Consider the following 20490-nt stretch of genomic DNA (forward strand, 5'->3'; position numbering starts at 1 on the left):
GCAAAAACAAGAGGGAGAGAGAGAGACGCGGAAACAGATCGGAAATGACGACATCCCTTCTGGGATCGCTGATTGGCGGAGAAACAGGAAGGGGGTGTAGAGCCATAGCGCGTCCGACTGTTGTTCAGTGAGCTCCGACGCCACACGCGCGGCTGATTTGCGATGAGTCGGCATGGCGACGTAGTTGGGTGACAAACAGCGGACTGCAAAAGGTAAGGGGGAAGCCAGAATGTAGATGAGCACAGGAAGAGTTACATTTCGGCGTATGCCCGACTGGCAGCGGGGCCCCACCCTGGTCTACGCGCCGTCATTGGCAGGTCCTCCCACTGCCGGGAAATTGCGTGGCCTTTTCATCATCCGATGGCGGCGGCGAGCCCAATGGTTGTTTGTTTTTTTTTTTTTGGTCCAGCGGCCCATGCCCAAGACTGGTTTAATGTATTTGGTATTCACCGAGGAAGGACTTCTTTACTTAATGTGGACGGTTGGCCTTTTCGCCGTTTCTGCTAATGAATGTATAGTTCGCACTTTTACGCCATGTCACTTGTCAGGTCGTGATGCTTGGCCACGAATGTTGATCGTTTGGGTCCTTTAGGATTTATTATCACCGCTGTGCCATCGTCGTCGTTTCTTGCGCCGGTGCGAGCGTTTTGTTTGAGCCGTTTATTCATTCGTCGCTAACCGCTGCGCACCGTTAGATGGCGCTCTCTTCTGGAGCGTTGTGGTTGTTGCCTATGAAGCAAATCTCTAGTGGCGCTACGGCACTTTATGGCCGTGTGTAGCGTTCGTTGTGGCGGTAATGAACGGGGATGACGTCGTGCGTCCGGAAAGTTGCTGATGTTTCCGTTTCTTTAAGTAAGTCCAACTTCGACTCCGTATTGCCCGCTTTTAAGTTTATTTAACCTTGGTGGTGAGTCATGGTACATTTCGTCCTTTGAGTAGGATTCGTTTGAAAACGTCAATTAATTCATCCGATTTCTGACCCGTTAATATCGTGTAATTTGGAGCCGTTGGTGGTCTGAGAGCTGCTCTTCTGTAATTGAGTGTGTTGTGCAGCTTCTTCATACATATTCCGTAGTAGACGTGTGTGTACGTATTGTGTTTTCTGTCTGCCATAATATAGAACTTTTTTTTTTCATTTTACCTCCAGGCCTTTTTTGTTTTAAGTCCATTTATTTCTTGAGCCCCAACCCTCTTTTTCTACTGCATCTTCATGGCGGAACCGGAGCTGCTCTTGGACTCTAACATCCGCTTGTGGGTCGTCCTGCCGATTGTTTTCATCACGTTTTTCGTGGGAGTGATCCGCCACTATGTCTCCATTCTGCTTCAGACTGACAAGAAGCTGACCCTTGAGCAGGTCTCGGACAGGTGGGTTTGTAACGTGTTCTTACTGCTCCATCCCTAACCCCTGCAGAGTCCTGTTTTTAACACATTTCTTCTCAAAGCCGCGGTGTTTGGGGTCTGGAGCCCGGGCCAGGATTGACATGTGCTTGTAAACTCTGAGATTAGTACTGCAGTACCGCTAATAGACTTTGCTGCACATTATATTGAGGCGGGCAGTGGGTTGTTATGGGTAAAGAGCTGTATATAACGCCAATAGCCACTGGCCACCTGTGTGACACTTGGCAAGGCACATGTCATTGGTGTGCTCCAGCTGTAATAAGACCCATGAATGATTGTAGAAGGTACCTGGACTTGTTAAGTGCCTTAGGGTGGTGGTCGTCATTCAAAGGGGGCAATGCACAGAGACAAACGGTAACCTTTATGGTGACTTAATCGGTTAGAAAATGGAATCCATTCAGGATAACCCCACATGTTACTAACCATCGTTTCAAGCAGGGCAGGAGCCGCAAATCTGATTGATTGTGCTTTTATTTTTACATTCAGCCAGGTACTCATCAGAAGTCGTATCCTCCGAGAGAATGGAAAGTACATCCCTAAGCAGGTACGGCTTTGCTTGACGTGTGCCTCTGCATGGAGGCTGATATGTGCTTTTACTTGACATGAGCTGTGACTCGCACAAATACTCTGCTTTGGGCCGTTTCATAGGGTATGTGTGTAGTAACCCAAAAACTGGGTGCAAACATTTTTTTGGAAGCCAATCTGTGATGTACTTTTTTTTCTCTTATTTGCAGTCCTTCTTAATGCGAAAGTTTTTCTTCAATAACCAAGAAGATGGTTTTTTTAAGAAAACGAAGAGGAAAGTAGTCCCTCCATCTCCTATGACAGGTAAAGGTGCTAAGCAGGAGTTGTGCGCACGTGTAAACACACAGAGGTGTGTGTTGCTTTTGAGGCCTTAGAGCACAACCATTTCTGCAGCTGAAGTGCTGTCCTTGAAGCTTTCAGATGTTTGGAATTGCAGATTGATTTGGAAAAGCTAAAAACTAGACGGTAACTGATGGAATAAATGTGGTGTTGGGTCTCCAGGTGCTGTCAGCATATTTGGTTCACCTTGGTAAAAGTATCTGGGAATGTACTGGCAGTATGCAAGTCCGCGTTTCCAGGTAAATCCCATCAGTGCGAGCTGACTTGGGACTGAGATCTGGTCACTAACGCGGCGTACTGCTGATGCTTTACCAAGTCCCTGGTCTGCACACCATGTGTTGACCTCCCATAGTCTGTCATTGTTGTGATAGAAGATTCTACTACCATCAGGAAGGAAGTCCACCATGCTAGGATGGCTGTTATCACTTCAAATTCATTTTGAGGTATTTGCTTTTACTTTACCTTGAAGGAGAACTGGTGAACATGAACTACAGCAGGCAGTGCCAGCAGAGCACTGGCAAACAAGACTGGCTTACTTGGTACATTTGTACTTGTCGCTGGAGGAAAGCCAGGTGAACAGTGGCATGAGTGACCACTTGATTTTTCCTCTACTTGTGTTCGTTTCACCTGTTTACCTTGGACGGTGTAGTTTCAGGTGTGATAAATAGTCTAGCATTGTGGCTAATTAATGCTTTGCTGCTATTTTGATAGATTGCTCTTTTTTTAAAACTCAGTGGCTGGCATGACTTTTATGACTGTTGCAGTCAAAATGGCCAATAGTTTCTTGTCCGTTTCTTTGTGTCTGTGCAACAGTTTTGTGGTCTTTTTCACAGTTGCCTCTGCCTGGTGCCTTTCCTTCCTGCTGAATGTGTCCTGACAATGGGCCATCACTGAGTTGTGGTAGACAACATTATGAGCGACTGGCTCTGCCCTGCATTGTTCTGCATGACCTTAAGCATCATAAGATAACTTGGTGACCATACCTGTGTAGGAACCCCAGCTTCCAATCCAGCTTCTGTCCGCCCACGTGACCTGCACATAGCTAAGTTCTAAGGAAAGTTTTTTGTTTCCCCCAACAGATCCAAGCATGCTGACAGACATGATGAAAGGCAACGTCACAAATGTCTTGCCTATGATTCTCATTGGCGGCTGGATCAACTGGACCTTCTCAGGATTTGTCACCAGTGAGTTATATTGCTGCTTTGGCAAGTCTGCGTGTGTTCATTCATGACCGAGAGCCCCTAAAGGTGGCCCACTCCACAGTGGGGTATATAATGGAGGTGGTATTGGTAAACCTATTTTACCAGTATAGGTTTTTTGTTTTGGTGGTAGTGGGTGGCAAGGTGGGTAGGCTGTTGGTTAGTGTAATGTGCAGTAAATATTAGAGTGGCACAGTTATTGGCATTGCCTCCTCAAATCTTACGAGTGCTGGGCTCCAGCAGCTTCTGCTTATATCTCTGGGGATCATCTTAAAGTTCTCTGCACCCTTCATATTTAGTAGACAGAGTGCTGATTTGACTGATATGCATGCACTGAAAATGTGAATTTGTATCTTTCCTATTTAAATACACAAACAGAAGTACATGAAATGACTGCTCTGCAGAACATAACGCAAGAAACCTGCATGTAACTTTTGTGACCCTTGAATGTTTGTCTTCCTCAGCCAAGGTGCCATTCCCACTCACACTGCGCTTCAAGCCCATGCTCCAACAGGGGATTGAGCTGCTGTCCCTTGATGCCTCATGGTCAGTATGCCGGCACTCTGCTACACAGTCCACTTGTAACATTTTTGCACTGATTTTCTCAATTTGATACCGAGGGACTTTTGAAGGAGCCGTGATGTTCTTATCTTTGTATACTTGTTATGTTTGGATCTATTTTTATGTCATCTGTAAGGTTAAACTTAATCCAGGTAAACGGTCCATGATTGTCCTGAAAGTCTGTTTTGGCACTATCACCTTTTGGGGCAATCCTTTGTTTTTAATGTTAAGTATTTCCTTATTTATCTTTAGGGTCAGTTCAGCATCTTGGTACTTTCTGAACGTGTTTGGTCTTCGCAGCATGTACTCTCTCATCCTAGGACAGGATAATGGTAAATTTGTCATTTTTAGATCTTAGCGTTTCATATAGAGGTCTGTAAATGTGTTAAGGTGTAATAATGTATCTTGTGTTTTACATTTGCTCACGTATGTGCTACTAAAAGGGTATTTATGGCATGGATGCACCTCAGAGTCTTGCATAGTGTGCAAGGTAACAAAATGAGAGGCCAAAACAATCCAATGTGGTCTCAACCTCTGAGTCGGTCATTCCTTTGTCCGAGGTCAGTAATTGCTAGTAGAAGTGCTGCACTACAGTGAAGCTGGCACGTTGAACAAGCTCTCCCTAGTGTGTGTTGTTGGAGCACTGCACCATCTAAGACCCCAATGCGCTCAGTCTTGTGGGCTGAGTCTGCCTAAATCTCTCCTGTCTGCTCAAACTCCCACTGGCCTCCAGTTAGGACAGGACATGTCATGACTTTGTCATTCTGTGTTTTATACGTTGTCAAAGTTTTGTTTTTTTCCTTCAAATGTCACCAGTTCCCACAACCTGTCCTGCATAGGAGGCACAAAGGGATTTCAGGATAGCCAGTGCCATAGGAATGCCACATAGCAACAGTGGACTCTGAATAAAACTAAAGGCTTCCTTCCTAAATATTAAATCTGCAAACTGGGCACCTGGTGGTACTTGTGCTCATTAATTGTGTAACTCCATGCCAGTCCAACATGTCTTTCCTGCTGTCTACCAGCAGTGATTCAGGCCTTACAACCTCACTTTTTCCCCAGAAAGGATCAGATATCACCAAGATCCAGGATCCAGAGGGAATGCATTTTTTAATGCCATGCTTTATAAATTTTGAGGAGCCAGTAATGTCCAATGTAAATCTTTGTTCATCTTTAAAGACGATCATCAATACTCCCATGTGATTAACTGCCATAACTTGAGCTAACATAGAGCACATTGCTGAAGATTATTAATCCTCTGATGTATTTACTTGTGAATCTTCATTTCTGGATACAGTCTTAATTTAGCACTCGTGTGGATATACATATACATGCATATCCTGTAAAACCTTATTTTCCCAAGATACACATTTTTATTCTAAAATCTACATACTATACCTGCTTAGAATAAAAATAAATGCACCTAACTGACCCTCAGATTGTGAAGCTCTGAAGACTGTGCATAGTAAAGTTCACTGAAGTCTGCTGCAATTTCACAGGAGCCGACCAGTCTCGGATTATGCAGGAGCAAATGAGTGGGGCCGCTATGGCGATGCCAGCAGACACTAACAAGGCTTTTAAGGTATGGCGTGTGAGTGTGTTACGGCTCTAAAAAAATTGGGAAAGAGTTCAAAAAGCCCAAGAAAAGCCAGTTAGCCCATTCATTTGATTGTGAGACTTGTGGAGAAGAAAGTGTCGAGGGTTCTTGAAGCAGGTTAGCTTTGTAAAGTGGAAGAAGCCTGTCTATATCTTTTGTTATCTATTGTCCTGAAAATGAGGGGACCACGGAAGGTGTAGTAGCTTCTTTTTGATGGGTTTAAAAAAAAAACCAAAAACAAACTGAGCATTTTAAATGGATATTCTGGGTGTATGGTACTTGGATGCAATATAAATCCTTGGAAAACCTCAAGTCAATTGAACATTCTACTCGTATCAGTTTTAATTCTCAAAAAATACTCTTAGTTGTGAGTAAAACAATGTCATATTTGTCTGGCTATCTAATCTGAGGGGAGTGGGGGAGTAGCCGGAGAATACACCTAACACAGTGAGAACATTAAAGGCCTCAGTATTTGGTTAGCTGGCCTTGTGTGCCCTGGTGTGTGCCCTGTGAAATGGCCTCCCAGTCAGGGTTGTTGGTCTCTGTCATCGGCCGTAATGTAAACCAGAGCACTTCCCCTTGCTGTGAGCAGAGGCTATCTAGTCTAAGTGGGACGTGGCGGTGTCTTGTTTTGTGTTTATGGAGGATTGCATGAATCGTGCGGTAGAGGGGTCCTTTCGTTGGATTGGCTGACCCAGCGCTGTTTTAGCTGTGGAATGGCCAAATATGGAGGGGGCAGCTTGATGGATAAGGTCTCCAGGACTCTAAACAAATCCAAATCATATTATGTGATACCATCTACTGTTAGGTTCGGCTCAGTACTGAGGATTTGTTCTGTTTTGTTGTATTGACCCCCTTTTTCTTTTTGACACCCACTGCATGCCCAGCCTACCTAATGGTATTGTATTGTATTTTGTGGGAGGTGAGGTTGCCCAGTCTGAAGTCAAGTACAGAACCACGTTATGGGTGTGTGGACATCAGTAAAGTTGCCTGTAATTTTGTTTCACATCATGTGCTGATTACAGATATCATTTGATGGTTTTGTGTCATGTTCTCTTCCAGTTTCTTGAATAACAAGGTTCAGCTAGAGTAAATGGTTTACTTTTGTTTCTTGCTATTGTATTACATTTACTGTAGGTAGTTAGAACCATAAACATGATATTTTTGGTGTCTTCAAATAGAGGGTGTTGATTGCTGGACTCTGCTCCTTAATTGGCTAATCAGCCTTTCCCCAACCTCTGTGTAGTGCAGGCAGAATATCTTTAAGAGAAATTTCGAACGTTTTAAAGTCCCAGCACAGTCAGTTTAACATGGTCCATAAATTACACCCTAACCCTGTAGAGGTGCCATCTGATGGAGTTAGAATCGGCTCCCCATATCCGCCGTGCCCACTTGAAGTCCCTGAAACCTTCATCAAGATGTTGAGTGCTCTGTGGCGGATTCCTCTGCCCTCTCTCAAGGTCTCCTTCTTAAAGCCCATGATGTTGTTTGATGTGTTTTACAGGCAGAGTGGGAAGCTCTTGAGCTGACTGACCACCAGTGGGCCTTGGACGGCATAGAGGAGGAGCTGATGAGCAAAGACCTCGACCTGGAAGGGATGTTCAGTGGCGAGCTCCCGACTGGCATCTTCTGACCACCTGAATCTTCAGCCTTCCTGCAGTTTAACTCTTGTGGAAGTGATCGCTCTAATTTTAGGGTTACATTGTTTGTTTAAAAAAAAAAAAAAAAAGGACAAAAAGATACAAAAACATTTTTCCCATAATGATTCCATTTCCATGTGTTCGAAAGCCTCATTTTTCTACTTATTAATTTTTAAAGCTTAAAAGCATCACAGTGGCTCACTTTATTTTTTTACCGTATGTAGAATTTGTTAATGTTTACCACGTTGTATTGTTTGTTTTTTAATTATTTATTCCCTGTGTGTTTGTCGCCTTTTTCATTTTACAAATACATGACTTTCTTTATAACAATGGGAGTTCTACAGACTCATTTTATTTTACCATCACTTTATTTTTTTTGCTTTACAAAGAATTAAAAGTATTTGTCACATTTAAGTAAAACAAAAAAAAGTCCATAGTTTTGAGAGCCACTCTTACTTAATCTTTGGTATGGGTGCCTTGCAATGAGCAGAGAAACTTCATTATTTTATCACTAGGCCCCTCCGACTCTGGTAAGCCCCACTTTGTTTGTCATGCTCTGCCCTTCATACAATACTGTATTTTATAAATGTAAAAAATAGTACCTCACTTGGTTTTTGCCGACTTTCAAAGCCAAGATTTAGTCAAACTAAAGAAAGGGATTGCAAATAGGTAAGTCATTTGCCAGTTTTGGTTAAAGTTGTCTTTTGAAGAGATCTAGTATGCAGCAGAAGGTTGTTTCTCCAACCCGAAAAACTTGCCAAGAACATACAAATAAAGATTATCCAGAAAAACATTCCTCGAATTGAATAGTGAAAAAAATGGCTTTACATGTAAGAGTATTTTTGATTTCCAAGTAGAGCCAAACGATGCTTTGACGTTTGACACAATCCACGGCGTGTATGGCCTACTTCTACCATCTTCATGAAAACCTCAAGGTCCTTCCATACTCTGCAGTAACGCATAGCAGCACATCTTTGCTGCTAACAACATGCAGGAACTACTGCAAACAGTTTATCATGCTCTCCGTGAGCGTAACAGACAGGCCCAGAAGGGGACTCTGCATGAAGTGGTGCTCCACCAAACAGTTTATCAGCTAGGAGACAGAAGCATGTGGAGACTCCCTGGAGGGCTGCCTGCTGTGTGAATCTCCAAATCCCTTTTGTAACACAACTCTTAAGAAATTGCACTTTTTTTTTTCCATATTAAATTCAGTAACTGATGGTGAATTTGCACAGTTGTTGTTCTAGAATGCTGAAGCACTGGGGCTTACATAAGCATAGAACAAAGAATATAAATGGAAATACTTTAGAAATGCCCCGGATAATGGAGTGCAGTGCATTATGGCAGTTATTTGGGTGATGAAACATATTGGAAAAACGTTTTGACAGTTTGAAATAATGCAGAAACTTCCTTAATCCAACATGGTGTATGTCCTAACACCATTGGGGAAAATGACATGAATTGACCTGTCTGGTTTCCTGATGTGAAGGGATGATGTTGCACTTCTGACTTCACTGGACTCCAACCTCCAGTTATCACAGACTGTGAAACCCTTCAAATGACAAGACTGGCATGTCCAAACGTGAGGCCAGGCCATGCTCCTCACCCAGCTCCTCCAGGTCTGTGTGCATAATGACCTCCGTGTCTTGCTCAGAAATAATAGTGGGGAAGTCCACCAAACTGCTGAAGTGGCATAAATACAGTGGGCATGTCATTGAAGTGACGACTCTAGATTTACTTGACCATCAAGGCCCACATCCTCAGCGACAATCATGTGTCCTGGCTGGTGACAATGGTAATTACAAACCGCTAAAGTAAGGTAACTCTTTACAGTATGTCAGGGTGCAGAATCAGACAATCGGGAGAGATGCTGCTCTTCTGGATGGGGAAGATCTCACTAAGGTCACTAAGCCAACTGAAACGGAGGACTTGCTGAGCATAAACCCTCTGGAAGGAGACCCAAAGTTAGATACAGGACATGCACTCTAGTATTACATCTCTCAATGCACCTACAATTGTGCAAAATCTTGATGAGAAAATACTGATCTCGACACTGCAACATCAGATGCCAGCTATAGCACATAAGACGTACGTCTCAAAGCAGCACATTTAAACGCTACTAGTGTTGGCTACGTTGCCTTGCAGAGGCCTTCAGACCATCTAACAGTTTACCTTTGCTTCTGAACTTCAAATAGTACTATATTGGATCAAAGCATCAGAACCTCCCCATGAACACAAATATATGAAAGATGCATCACACCATTCAGACATGCCCTAGAAAATGACATTCGTCCAAACTCTGCACGTACAGAAGACGGAGGCTCATAAATGAGGGCAGTAAACAGGCTGCCAGTCACCTGAAGAGCCTCCAGCCATCAGTGGCATATCACTCAGTGACATAAGGGTGATGGAATTCCAGAAGAGTCCTGTTAGGATCTGCTTGGTGTTTGCCAGAAAGCATCTGTGGACAGATAAGTACAATTAAACATTCTGGCCAAAACTTGAAGCACTGTGTTGGTCCAAAAGCAACACCTTCTATACAACCGACTGTTCAAGTACGGGGACGGCTGCTTGGAGCTTGGGGGGTGCTCAACATTTACCGGGACTGGGCAACTTCTCGGATTTGCGAGAAAAATTAAGTAAAAATAAGGCACTCAAAATACTGCAAGAGCATTTAGTTCTGGTTGCTAAAAAACTGATGACTGGGGGAAGATTAACCTTTCAATGGCGCAAGGTCACCCGAGAGTAATTCAGCGTTACCATCTGTGGCACATTTTAAGTGAAATTGTAGCAAACACGCAAAAATTAACAAGCAAAAATCACTCCGGACCACCATGCAAAACTGAGAAGACACTGAAAGCGGTTACCGCATCAAAAGGTGTAGCAATCAAATTATAAAGTGTGCAATCGGAGTACGTACAAAACACAGGATTTCAGGTTTTGTTTGAATGAAGATCTCTGTTGATAAATCGATCATTTTGTCTTTACCGTTCTTCTTCTTCTTCCTGGACATACGAGTTTGCAATAAGGATGCCGGTCATTTGTAATCCGCTAACATCTGAATGCATTTATAAAATCTCGATTTTTGTTTTTTACAAGGTGCAGTGTTAACCAATGGTGTGCGGCAGATGAACCTGAATAAAGATGTAGTAAGGCGTATGTAATGCTGAATGCCGAACACACGCGCAATTAAAAAACAATGATGCAGTACTGTACTTGTAACGTTAATTCCAGTACCACACTTTACCGTGGAATTGGTGTAAAGCGTACAGTCTCACAAATCCTACATCCTCCAAATAGTGTCATTTGGGGTTAACGGCGACTCCAAAGCTGGCCCTGCAATGTCCGGGCTGTTTTCTCTCTCGCCTTCGGTCCCCGCGCCTCTGTGCATATTCTCCACCAAATACACGAAACGCGAAAATGCGAAGTCACCTTTTAAAACGCTCCAATAAACCGCTCCACGACAATGTCACCATAGATGACGCGTTAGCCGCGCGCCACTCACTACCCGCTCAGCGCCAGTGATGCCGCGCGTTTTCACACGCTCGGAATGGGCGTGTCCTACAGCCGTGCGCGCACTCCAGAGTGTGCGTGCACGCCGGCCTCCCATGAGCAGTTGATCCACGCGCCCGCGACCCCGACCCACAGATCGCAGTACGATGGCGGAAGGAGGCGGTACCGAACCGGGCGGTGGGGCCGAGTCCGAACCGGAGCCGGTGCTTGCCGTTGAGGTGTCTATCCCGTCGACAGAGAGCCAGAAGCAAACGCTGGCGACGTTGCTGAAGACTCCTCTCCGAAAGGGTGACAGATGGTAAGAGACCGCGGAGGCAAAGAGAAAGAGTCCACTCGTGATAAGGCAGGTTGGAGCGCGGCCCGGCTGCTGGAACTGTTGGAAAAGGGCGAAGCCGGACACGGCCGCGTCTTTCCTAGAAAAGGGCCAGACGGGGCGAGCCCAGGCCGGTTATGGTTAAAGCCAGGAGTAGAGATAAAATTCGGCGGGGGCCTGCAGTTCCCGGCTAATGAGGCAGCAGGAAAGTTCGAGGATAGACAGGCCTCAGCCGGCGCACAGGGGCGCTGTGTCGGAGCCGAGACCGCAGAGGATCGGAGGCTGTTAAAATCACTTTGTAATGCTTTGTCATGAATGTTGGATATCGTCCAGAAGTTGTAGACAGAGTGCGAGGGATCGCTTGACGGCAACTCACTAAGGTGCACCCAGCAGTATCCACCGGTTTGGGAAGCCCCCCCCCCATGCTGATGAAGTTGGAAATCCCAGTCGCTGCGTTCCCCCCGTCAGGTGTGCCTAAATGGCTGGCTGCCGAACGACTGTTACTCCCTGTTTATCCATTCGCGTCTGTCGAGTTGTTGTTTTTTTTGTTGTTTTGTGTTAAGTAAGGCTTCAGTGTAAAAGTTACCGCGGAACTTCCAGTAAATTCTGTCGGCCTGTAGAGCTTTGGCATGTTGCCGGCCGTGAGACTGCACGACGGAGAAAAAAGTGAAGAGTTCGAGCAGGAAAAGGTGCGCCCTGTTAGTCAGCCTGCCAAAAAGTAGACAGGGTGGCATTTCTTAACACGCCGTCCACGTTTTACTAACTTTGGTGCTTTTGCTTTATTAGTTGATTCTTGTTTTATATAGCGCCAAGGACAGCAATGAACGTCACATGGCTCATTAAAATGCAACGACGTTTTCAGTGCAAAATCGATGTGAACCTCCAGGGTGAAATAAATAGGATCCGTTATAGCTACCTTGTAATCCAATACCGAAATTAACAGCGGTACTAAATTGAGACCCTTTAACTTCAGGCATGCACGTGTATTGATTGCGTTTATCATCATTTCTGTGAGCCTTTTTGGCTGACTACGACTGCATGATGCAGAATAATAAATATTACTAAGTAGCGTACTGTGTGTCCATTGGAGAAGTTCATGAAGGGATCTAGAAAATAACTGATACCCTTCTTGGTTTCCTGCCTGTTTTAAAGAGAGTTCAGAGCTGAACCAACACGTGTAAGCATGAGAAGGCCGACAGAAGTTTCGAACATCTGAGGTCTTTCTGTGAGAGGAGATGGAGCTTCACTGACACAGCCTTCAGGCTAAAATCATTTTTGCCATTTGAAATCTTTACCAGGTGAAAAAAATCACCGGCTTTAGGTAAATGTTTCATTTTATATTAGTGGTATGTGGGGAAAGGATTTAAAAAAGAACTTAAATGTAGTCATTTTCCACCAGAGGCTCAGACATTGTTTTCTGTTCAACTGTTTTGTGAACACTCAATTAATAGCTCGTCACACGATTGTGGGGAACCAAGACTGTGTTGACGCCAATGGAGTCCACTGTAAGCAGCTGCACGTTTGATGTGCATATTTTAGATTTATGTACTTCATAAAGTATTTTCAAATTGTCAAGACACCACCAAGAAACCAAGTGTGTCGAAGTCTGATGCTTCAGTTTGAACAGTTAAAGTATGGAGTCTGTTATCATATCCGGTTGAGGTTCACATTCATTCTTTGGATGTTAATGATTAAAGTGTCCGTATGATGCAAAGTGAATGTTTTGGAAACGTTTGCAAAGCGAACCCTTGGTTTTTTTGTTTTGTATTGTGTTTGGATATATAATTTCAAGACAGTGGTTTCTGTTCTCATGCCAGTGTCTGCAGTGTTTTGTTCCAGATAGTTTTGCAGTCGTTTTCCTTCTAATTGGTCTCCTTTGTTAATTAGCTGGTCTTTATTCAGTTCTTAAAGAGAATAGTTTTAAGTTCTTTTTTTGTCGTTTTCCTTCTTAATTCACCATTTTCTATTGAGTTTCCCTTAATTACTTTGTAATAGTAACTATTGGCAGTGAACAAAATGGACACCAGGGCAAATTATCTGCTATAACTTGTTCAAAAACCTAAATATTTATAACACAAACAAGTGCTACTTATAATCTCACTTTTAAACCTTTTTAATTTAGAAACTGGACTGTGAGAGAAGTATTTACTCTCACTGAAAAGTAATTAATAAATTGCGTTCTGTGGCTTGCAGTTGTGAAGACTGTGACATGGTTGTCTGTGTCAAGTACTGAAGAGAAAGGGTAGAGGCTTTTGGAAAGCATTCTGTGTTTATGACTGTGGCCCAAATCCCTGCCTTTGTTAGTCCCTAAAATGAATTAAGAGGTTGTGTACCTCCGTACTCCGGATACACAGCTATGGTTTACACTGCAGTGCTCTATTGCTGTCAGCTTTTAAACTGCTAGGAATAAGTTCTTGGTATTCAGGGCAGGGCAGATATCTTTGTGCTCTTTACTGATGAAAGTCAAACTTACTTTCTTTCCTTGGTATCTAACCCAGCACTGGTGGTGAGTTTAAAAATAATCAACTTTAAAGACCATGAAATATAGAAATTATTAGTTTTTGTAAATGAATTTTATTTTTAATAATAATAATAATTCATTGCATTTATATAGCTTATGTCCAATACAATATGAGCAGTAACTCCCATTTGTGAATGTGACAGAGAAAATCCTGAAATAGGTAGATAGTTAAGGAAATTGTAAGGTGCCCAGTTAACTTCATGAATATTTCAAAACTGTAAAATGTATGAAGCAGAGCACTTGGGGGTGCAAATAGCAGTTTTTAGCTTTGCAGACTTTAGTACAGTAATATTTGTACCCACTTTGAATACGTAAACAGTCACTTGTAGTTTGATGTCATAAATTGTCTACTTAAACTTCGACACAAGGTTATGCAATTTCCCCTCTTCACATTATAATCACATGTTCATTTTTGTGTAACGCAGTTTTATGTGTAGTTTATGTGATGGCCAGAGCATTGTCCATTGGAGGACCTCAAATAAATGGACACCTTTTTGTGAAAGTACACGAGCTAGAAGTATCAGCTTTGCATTACAGAGAATGTTTGTACATACATACACACATTGGTCTTGGGTAGATGTTTGCCATGTGAAGCTAATGTAAATAAGTGTAATGTGTAACACAAATAATGTAAATATGTAGGATAGAATTACCGAATGGAGGGATCTATGAAAATAGAACGTCCAAGTCAAACTAAAAAAAAAAAGTCTAAGGGACCCACTGCCGTCCACATGTTCTAAAGGTAATTACAGGATTTAGTAGGACGTGGGGTTGTGTAACACTCTGTGTTTAGTCCAAGTCAAGAGAGGCCATTCTTACATTAAACAGTCTTCTTCGGCGGCCTCATCTGGATAAGTGTGTGCAGTTTTGGTCTTCATTATAACCAAAAAAAACAACTTTCAGCCCCAGAGAATCTGGTTTTGAAGGAATTACTGGCAGTGCCATTTAATGATTCATTAATTTTAAATTAAGTCTTATCAGCAGGCATTTTGGAATTTAGCCTAAAATACAGGTAATAGGTGTAATATTGGAAATCAAAGGCAGAATCTCCTGTCATCCGTATATCTTTACATTTATTTAGGAAGTGACTTGACGTGATCCGCTGCACTAGGTTTGGGAGGTGACTGCTCCGTTATGTCATTGTGTTCATTTCTAAAGAAGACAATTTTGCGAAGATTGCATTTGCCAATTCTGTGCTCCACAGTAAACCTGAATGTTGAAAGTTTTTTGTGCTGGTAAAACACAGCATTTTGAAGCTAATTGCCTTTAGTGATTGACATTGACTGATGTTTGAATTCAAATGAGACCATTAACGTCCTACTTTCATAAAGTACTTAGGCTCCATTTGCCATTGAAACAAGGAGACCCTTTCTTTACATTTTCCTTTAAAACCTTTTTTTTTCCCCTTGGACAGGTTCCTGATTGACAGCCGTTGGTTTAAACAGTGGAAGAAGTATGTGGGGTTTGACAGCTGGGACATGTACAACGTAGGGGAGCATGGCTTGTATCCTGGACCCATAGATAACTCTGGACTGTTTTCAGGTAAATATTTTCTTTTTTCCTGTTTTCTCAAAATATTGAAGCTTCCTCCTTCTGCCCAGCCTAGAACTATAAAGTTGCCCAGGTTGTGCCTGAAAATGTGCCTCGCAATCTGGACCTAAACCCAGGGTTTCAATAATGCCTTTTGAAGCTGCAGGGGAAGGCTCCAACTCCGCAAGACTATGCAAGGGATGGAGTGCATTTGGGAAATGGGTGTTTGGAGCTCAGTCATTGGCAAATGCCTTTACTGTTTTTAAGTTCTGACCTTCTTCAGAAAGCCTGAAAACAATGCCTGTGGCTTAGCGCTGGTTTGTATGAGGAATGTTTGGGCGCCCCAGGGATGCCCGTTTATTAGTTGGAGCGTGTTTCCTGTGTCTTCCTGACAATCTGCTTTAATGTAGTTCTTGTTTCCTACTCGGTGCACAGGTAAGTTTAAATTGACGTTGCAACAGGGATATTGCCCTTACCAGAATGTTAGACTAGGTGTTTTTATTTACAAGACTTTGTTGTTAGTCTTCACTTTTCCTGCTGAATACTCTGAATTTCACAAAAGCTTATGAAAAGTTGCTGGTGCAGATGAATGTGTAGCGGTCCGGTGCTGCTAAGATTCACATCGTCAAGATGACGGTGATTTATTTATTTTTATAGTGGATCCCAGGGACATTCCCAGTCTTGGCTCGACCCGCACACACTCACAAACAGAGACAAAAAAAAGCACACTGGGGAATAACAACAATTAAAGAATAGAATGAAATGAAATCCTATAAATGAAACCAATAATACCACCCCTGTACCCCTATGGCGATATTACATTCAACATATAAACACAAACAACTCCACACAGCAAAGTCCATGGAAACAACACCGGATGAAATGAAAGATGACGATAGTGAGTCCAGAGATCTGCACACTGAAAGGGAATGAAAACCAGTCCTACCATTAGCCACTGTAAGGGTGAAGACAGATGGATGGTTCAGGAGCGCTCCTTTACTTGCGGGGAAGCCATTGAATCCATAATCAATCCTCAGGACACAGGGAGACAGAAGACAATCCAGACCCCAACAACGAACACAATCCAGGACACAAAACTAATTACAGCATAATCAACAGAAGGCAGTCTGACAGGTAAACGCAACACCAAATACAACAACAAAACACACTTTTTTTTTTTTTTTTTTTTTCCCCCTTTGGCCACCTGCCCTCCTTTTAAACTCCTCTGACCACCTTTGACCCCAACAGCCCCTGCAGAGACTGCTGGGAGATGTACCAGTGCTACTATTAGATAGAACTGCAAGTCTGTCCTTGAAGGCAAAGATCAATTGTGTAAAGAAACCCCTTTATAAAAAGTATTTTAATAAAAAAAAAATAAAAAAAAGCTAAAATCATGCAGATTTATTTTAGTATGTTACTTGGCATGAAAATGTGCAAAATAGGTAAACATTTCCTCCTGTATTGAGTAGTTTTTGAAGTGTAAACTGGTCCAAAATCCAAATAGTCTCTGATTAAGAAAGTGCATGTCATGAAAACCAGCCGCTTGGTGTCTCAGCTGCGCAGTGGTGAAAAGTGCAGCACTGTCCTGTGAAAGAGGCAGATGGTGGCCTGGGACAGTGTCGCCACTGAGGTGGCTTGGAGTAAAGTCACATGGGAAACCTCAAGGGAGTGAGTGAGCATGAGAGGGGCACACTGAGAGGGGCTGCCAGGGCATAGAGCCCAATAAGGAATTGGGCAGATCACCTGACTTGAGCAGGCCTCCTCGCCTAGCAGAGGACTAGTGTTCTGTTAAGGTACTTGATGTAGTAGATGTTAGTTTTTGGTGTAGTTAAGTGTAGATCAGCTGTTTCATCCTGGTTCAAATACACATGAGTGAAGAAGCCATCATTATTTTTTTTAGCACTTCTTGATGAGCCATGTTTACAGTATGAAATGTAATAAAGCGTCAAAGTTTACATTGTACTTTTGGGAAGGCCAACGTTGTTTGGTACCAAGTACTGCTTCCCTTTACTGTAGACTAGCCTGGTTTTGCCAGTGGTTGCTTTTTGCTCAATGACCATTTTTTCTGCACTCTTTCATTCATCAGCACCCATTCCTGTCTTGGCTGTTTGTTGTTATCTTGATCTGGCGTAGTGGAGGACTTGATGATGAACGCCTATGAAATGTAGTTTGCCACTGCTAGGTTGAATGATTAGGAAAGTGTTTCTAATCGAGTCTGGGGTAAGTAATAGTGTGCATATGAACACACTGTTACTAAATTGTTAAAACAGGCAATTATGCGAGGTGCTTCATCATCCTGTTGCTGTGAGGCTGGTCAGTTGAGGCAGTGAACATTTCCTTTCAAAGAGTTGTGCTTTAACATTGTCAACGAGGTTACAAAGTTAGAGGAGGTGAACAGAGCACAGACACATTAAGGTTTGCACCAAAACACTTGAGCTGGCGTTGGTCCCACCTAAATGTTGCTTGTGCGTTGTCTCCAGAGCAGTTCTTCTCAGTAGTGTGCATCACTTGTACCTGCTATAGTGACTTCATGGATGTCATGTGCCTTAAGTAGTACAGACACGAGTGTTCTGCTAGCCTCATAACTCTCCTGCAATAAACAATTCACCAGCTTAATTCATTTGGCCGTAGGTTTGCAGAGAATCAGCTGTTTCTCAGACTCTCTAACTGGATTTTCCTGTTCCTTTTTATGTTCTCAGAACTGTTTTTTTTTTCCAGGTTTGCGCTATTAATGGTAATTTATAAAATATTTATTCTTCTCCTTTTTATATTAAATATGTTTTTCAAAATTGCTTTCCTGATTACTTTTATGCCCATGAGGTCATTTTACTTTGAAATGAAATCAGGCAAGCATTGTGGTAGGGCTATAGATTCGTAATAACTGGGATTTGTGGGAATCTTCTGCCCAATCAGGATGGGCAGCTGCTGTTGATTTTCAGGGTGCCAGTAAATTGGGGACTGCTAAGGACAACACCTGATTGGGGGGGGTGATAAGGAATGCTTTTTTTCTGGTACTTGGGATGTGGGCTTGTGGGAAATTTTGTCCCCGCCTGATGGACAGAGTGAGAGGTCCAGTGGGGCAGCTGAGTTTGCTTTTAGGTTTACCGTAGATACTCGCCTATTAGTCAACCTCACAGATAAGTCGAGTGTATTGTTTAAGCCGAAAATTATGAAATTTGTCGAGTCGAGGGTAAAACTTGACAGCCTATCAAATTCTTTGAATTTTCATAACTATACCCAATGTACCTGGGCCCAGACTTTCAACATTTTAATCTTTGAAGAATTTTAGAAAGCCATTATTAAAACTCCAAAAGCATTATTTATTTACTTACAGTTAGAATATTTCAAATAAATTTGTATTCAAGTCCCTCGCATATAATAAAATGGCCCTAAGTGTCTTCTTCAAATCCTTTAAAGTCTGATTCTTCGTCATCAGAATGTCCGAATAAAACGTGAAAGTCTTCTTCCGTGACGTCGTCAGCATAAACATCATCTTCGCTGTCGCCATCTGTTGAATCATCTGCTGCTGATTCTTTGTCTTCATAGATGGCATCATCTTCTGATCCATCCATAGCATTACTGATGTCGCATTTCAAGAACGACTTTTTGATTATTTCTGGTGGAATTGAGTCCCAAGCTTCCTTTACCCATTTAGCTACTAAATCAATGTCTGGTTTCTTCAAATTCTCTCCTTTTGTTAATTTTACTTCTCCAGAACACATCCACTGCTGCCACATGCTGCATACTCTGTCCTTGAATGGCTTGTTCAAATAAACATCTAATCGCTGGAGCATCGATGTCAATCCGCCGGGAATAACAGCTAACGTAGTAGCCATTTTTCTGGCTTCATCCTTCATATCCTCTGATGTATGAGCACGGAACATGTCCCACACCAAAAGTGACGGGCGTTTACTTTGCCCTGCTGCAGATCGCCTAGCCCACACATCTTGAAGCCACAATTTCGTTCCAGCCTCATCCATCCAGCCTTTGGGGTGTACACGAACAGTAATGCCTGCAGGAAATTTTACGTTCTTTGGGTACGACTTCCTCTTGAATATTATCGTTGGACGTAGCTTTGTACCATCTGCCAAGCAAGAGAGGACAATGGTGAAATGGGTTTTTTCCATGGCCCGTTGACTTAATAAGTACGGTCTTCTCACCAATACCTGCTACAGTTCGATTCCTCTGCATATCAAATGTCATTGGCGTTTCATCCATGTTACCATTGTTACTGAGATCAAAGTCATGCCTTTCTTTGCTTGATAATTAATTTATGAAAGGAACTGACCTTTTCTTCTAGATCTTTTGGCAGCTTCTGCGCAATTTGTGTTCGCTGCCGAAGGCACAGCCCATATCTGTTCATAAACTGCGTACACCAGCCAGCCGATGCTTGAAATTTCAACAAAGGCTTACCATCGATCGTTAAATACTTTCCTTCTTTTGCCAATTGAAGTGCCCGTAACCGAATGCTCGAACGAGTCACAACGTATCCATTTTGTCTGCATTCCACAATCCAGTCATTCAAGTCCTTTTCCAGTCCACTGAAAGGCGAAAGTCCAAAACGCAATGCTTTCTTAGACTTTGGCATTGCTTGTAGAGAAAACTTACTTTTTATCCAATCTCTTACAAGTTTTTCACTAACGCAAAACTCTGCCAGCCACACAATTATTGGTTTCCTCCGCACACTGCATAACTTTCAGTTTGAACGATGCGGGATACGATGCTCTTGTCTTCTTTTCAGAATTCATGATCGTACCGTTAAGAAGTTTAACTTAATATATTGATCTATTTTACTAATAAACTGCAATTAAATATACGTTGGCTAATAATGCAGAGCATGTGGGGTCTTCAAGCTTCTTCCAGAAACAATTCAATGCAAATTTAATAAAGAGCTGCAAAACGTTGTGCCAAATGAATGTTGAGTGTATGTTTCTGGTTACCGCCATCTACTGGCAGCTAATGGTATGTTTGTTATCCAAAACCTGCAAAAGCTAATGCTCAAATTTAAGTACAGTAATCCCTCGCTACTTCGCGGTTCACTTTTCGCGGATTCACGACTTCGCGGGTTTTTAAATACAAGTGATTGCCCACCTATCGCGGAAGTCATGTTCCAGACCCATCAGCAACAGGAGAAAATCCGCGATATAGAAAGACCATATAAATAAACATTTTTATAGTTTAAGCCTTAAAATACCCATCCCACATGCTTTAAACACATGTAAACTTATAAAACACACTTTGTTAACACATATGATATGTGGATGTCGGGCTAAGGATATGAGTAACATCTCACTATTATAAAACTTCACACAAGACAAGACAGTGAGACAGGAAAATTGGTGATGTACAGGCTT

At 42.5% G+C, this 20490-nt stretch overlaps 2 protein-coding genes across 2 annotated transcripts in view; both read left to right on the top strand.

Moving 5' to 3' along the window:
• Nucleotides 1-60: 60 nt before the first annotated feature.
• Nucleotides 61-7589, top strand: emc3 (ER membrane protein complex subunit 3). Its single transcript, XM_028825160.2, has 9 exons — nucleotides 61-212; nucleotides 1148-1365; nucleotides 1885-1942; nucleotides 2133-2226; nucleotides 3342-3446; nucleotides 3926-4007; nucleotides 4275-4354; nucleotides 5522-5604; nucleotides 7124-7589. The coding sequence occupies exons 2-9, from the start codon at nucleotides 1211-1213 to the stop codon at nucleotides 7250-7252; spliced, it is 786 nt and encodes a 261-aa protein (XP_028680993.2). The 5' UTR covers nucleotides 61-212; nucleotides 1148-1210; the 3' UTR covers nucleotides 7253-7589.
• Nucleotides 7590-10838: 3249 nt separating this feature from the next.
• The window catches only part of usp4 (ubiquitin specific peptidase 4 (proto-oncogene)), a 51370-nt gene continuing 41718 nt past the window's right edge, over nucleotides 10839-20490 (top strand). Inside the window, exons 1-2 of the mRNA XM_028825163.2 lie at nucleotides 10839-11070; nucleotides 15021-15148. Of these exons, the coding sequence (XP_028680996.1) occupies nucleotides 10919-11070; nucleotides 15021-15148 (280 nt within the window). The 5' untranslated portion in view covers nucleotides 10839-10918. The remainder of the gene's footprint in view (nucleotides 11071-15020; nucleotides 15149-20490) is intronic.

The sequence above is a fragment of the Erpetoichthys calabaricus genome, chromosome 18 (assembly GCF_900747795.2).
Source record: "Erpetoichthys calabaricus chromosome 18, fErpCal1.3, whole genome shotgun sequence".
In the NCBI taxonomy this organism is placed as follows: domain Eukaryota; kingdom Metazoa; phylum Chordata; class Cladistia; order Polypteriformes; family Polypteridae; genus Erpetoichthys; species Erpetoichthys calabaricus.

What these genes read in the sequence shown, in the direction of transcription:
- emc3 (XM_028825160.2), top strand. Translation starts at nt 1,211, where the DNA reads ATGGCGGAACCGGAGCTGCTCTTGGACTCTAACATCCGCTTGTGGGTC. An exon ending in CTTGAGCAGGTCTCGGACAG is followed by an intron (nt 1,366 to 1,884) that starts GTGGGTTTGTAA and finishes TTTTACATTCAG; the next exon opens with CCAGGTACTCATCAGAAGTC. An exon ending in GAAAGTACATCCCTAAGCAG is followed by an intron (nt 1,943 to 2,132) that starts GTACGGCTTTGC and finishes TCTTATTTGCAG; the next exon opens with TCCTTCTTAATGCGAAAGTT.